A 2,543-nucleotide genomic window follows, 5' to 3' on the forward strand; every position below is an offset into this window, starting at 1 on the left:
ATGGAGAAAAATTGTTTTGCATAAATGGGCAATAACAACAAATTGGGGTAGTGATTAAAACAAAAAGAGTAATTAAAGAAAATCAGTTTTGTGAAAATGATTTTCAACTTTTTTTTTTACTCTTATTGGCTTCCTTGGGCATGGACTAAAATACGATTTTGGCCCACCAATAGTATACTCAAAATAGGAGGAGGTTTTCAGTCTCTCTCATTATACAGTGAAAAAACAATCCGTAAACAATAAAGATAGATATAGAATTCCGGCCTGTTAGATATTCTTGAAGCTAGCTAGTGATACTTTAAGCATATATATATATCTTAATTATTTCATTTCATTCTATATATTGTTCGATCACTGAAGTGAAAAACAAGCCATTGCATCACCTAGACAGTAAGTCGAGATGAGAGATATGTTTGGTGGCTTAGGAAAGATGAGTGGTCTCTACCTTAGAATATTGCAATGTATGTTTGCAGCTGCTTCTGTTGGAGTAATGACTTCAGCTTCACGTTTCACAAGATGGACCAGTTTTTGGTATGCCCGCATTTTATTCATCCTTTACCATTATCTAATCATCAGGGCCGGATTTTAGGTTTGTGTGGCCCTGTTCTGGTAAATAACTGAGGCCCTCCAAAATCTAAATTTTTAAAAGTAAGATATGGGAGTTTCGAACTTTTGACCTCCAAGTTAAAATATAATATATACACATTTATACCATCTCTTCATAAAACCTTTTTAAATTTATTGTAAACTTTTAATTTTTATTTCTAAACTACCTAGGTAAATATTAAATATTGGACCTCTAAAATTTGGGGCCCCTCTAAAATTGGGGGCCCTGTGCGGTAGCCCAGCTTGCACAGCCTAAAATCCGGCCCTGCTAATCATTATTGTGGATGTCTCACATTGATCAAGTTTATTGTTTTGTTTTGCTCATTTTATTATATGTCTCCTTTTGAATAGGTGTTATTAGTCTATTTCCTGCGATTAGTTCTGATGTATCTTTGGTATTTAGTTGTTATTCTCTTTTATAAATAGTGTTCATTATTTTGTTAATAAACACAACATATTACTTCTCTATATTGCTATATTTAAATAATAAAATATATAGTTTCTATTCAAACCTATATATTGTGGTACTTTAATTTGAGAAACAAATTCAATTGAGTCGCTTTTGGTGAATTAAGTTAATTAATGCCTTACTGCATATATATATGGTTGCTTTGATCATTAGTTCTTAGCTTGTTATGTTGATCTATATCACTCAGCTGATCTCATATATTTATTATGCATATGCTATTTTGGTGAATGTCTCGGGGCTCGATCAGGTGCTTGGCACTTGTGATGGGGGTTCTAACTTTCTGGAGTTTAACCCTTTGCTGCCTGAATCTTCATATCTTAATGCGGAAAAGGAACGTGCATTCTCTTTTCCTTCTGATCGTAATTTGTATTGGTGATTGGGTAATTCAATTCAATTCCCTTATTTCCTTTATGCATGCTCACACGCACACACACTACATGTTTGATTCATGAATTTTGAAGCTTATTTATATAATATACTGCAGGTGATGACTATTCTATCTCTTGGTGTTGCATGCGCATCTGCTGCTGCGGTGGATTTTCTATCCAAGTTTGCTATTTGCTCAGGGCGGTTCCTGCCATGCAACATGTATGGCCTTTCAATTGCACTAGCATTTGTCGCTTGCTTCTTTATAGCGATTTCTGCTAGTGTTATGTTTAGGCTTGTAGCCTCGTTTTATTAGTTATATGCTAAGCTGCCAGGGACAATCTATGCTTTATATTGTGAATATAGTACTAATAAGCAATTGAAGTTTTTCATTTCTCATTTTCGATTATGTTAGCGTTTGTGGCCAGTTTCATTTGCTTAGCTTCTAGAGTTTGGATTTAATTATTTTTATTTGAGTTTATCTTTATCTTTATCTTTGTTATTTGTTTCTAGTATTTTAAATGGTTGTTAAATTATTTTCAAGTTATTAAATTGCATTGTATTAGATCTTGCGCGCGGATTCGACTCTTGCTTTACACGCTAAACTACAATTGACTCGTGCACTTACAATAACATATTAAAATTGTCTATCATATATTCATAGGAATAAGGTTCAAATTGGCCACTGAACGTAACCTGAAAATGCAATTAGACCACTGAACGAAAAAAAAGTGCAATTAGGCCATTGAACACTCAAAAATGTGCAATTAGGCCACTGAACTCTCCAAACGTATGCAATTTTACCGGATAGCAGGTTACCATCAATTTTAGCAGGTTACCTGCTTACGTGGCAGCTTAGTTGGCATTTTTAATAATTTTTAAATAATTTTTAATAATTAATTTTAATAATAAATTTTATAAAAAATTGGAAAAAATTAAATAAAAAATAAAATAAAGTCATTTTTATTTTTTTAAAAAAAATTTTAATAAAAATTTATTATTAAAATTTATTAAAAATTTATTAAAAATGCCAACTCAGCTGGCACGTAAGCAGATAACCTGCTAAAATTGAGAGTAACCTGCTATCAGGTGAAATTGCACA

General features: G+C 32.3%; 1 protein-coding gene across 1 annotated transcript; it reads left to right on the forward strand.

Moving 5' to 3' along the window:
* Nucleotides 1-360: 360 nt before the first annotated feature.
* LOC109189843 (CASP-like protein 5B1) lies at nt 361-1,903 on the forward strand. Its single transcript, XM_019340469.1, has 3 exons — nt 361-531; nt 1,323-1,455; nt 1,560-1,903. Exons 1-3 carry the CDS (start codon nt 401-403, stop codon nt 1,755-1,757), a joined length of 462 nt encoding a protein of 153 aa, XP_019196014.1. The 5' UTR covers nt 361-400; the 3' UTR covers nt 1,758-1,903.
* Nucleotides 1,904-2,543: the final 640 nt, after the last annotated feature.

This window comes from Ipomoea nil, unplaced genomic scaffold, assembly GCF_001879475.1.
Source record: "Ipomoea nil cultivar Tokyo-kokei standard unplaced genomic scaffold, Asagao_1.1 scaffold1564, whole genome shotgun sequence".
In the NCBI taxonomy this organism is placed as follows: Eukaryota; Viridiplantae; Streptophyta; class Magnoliopsida; order Solanales; family Convolvulaceae; genus Ipomoea; species Ipomoea nil.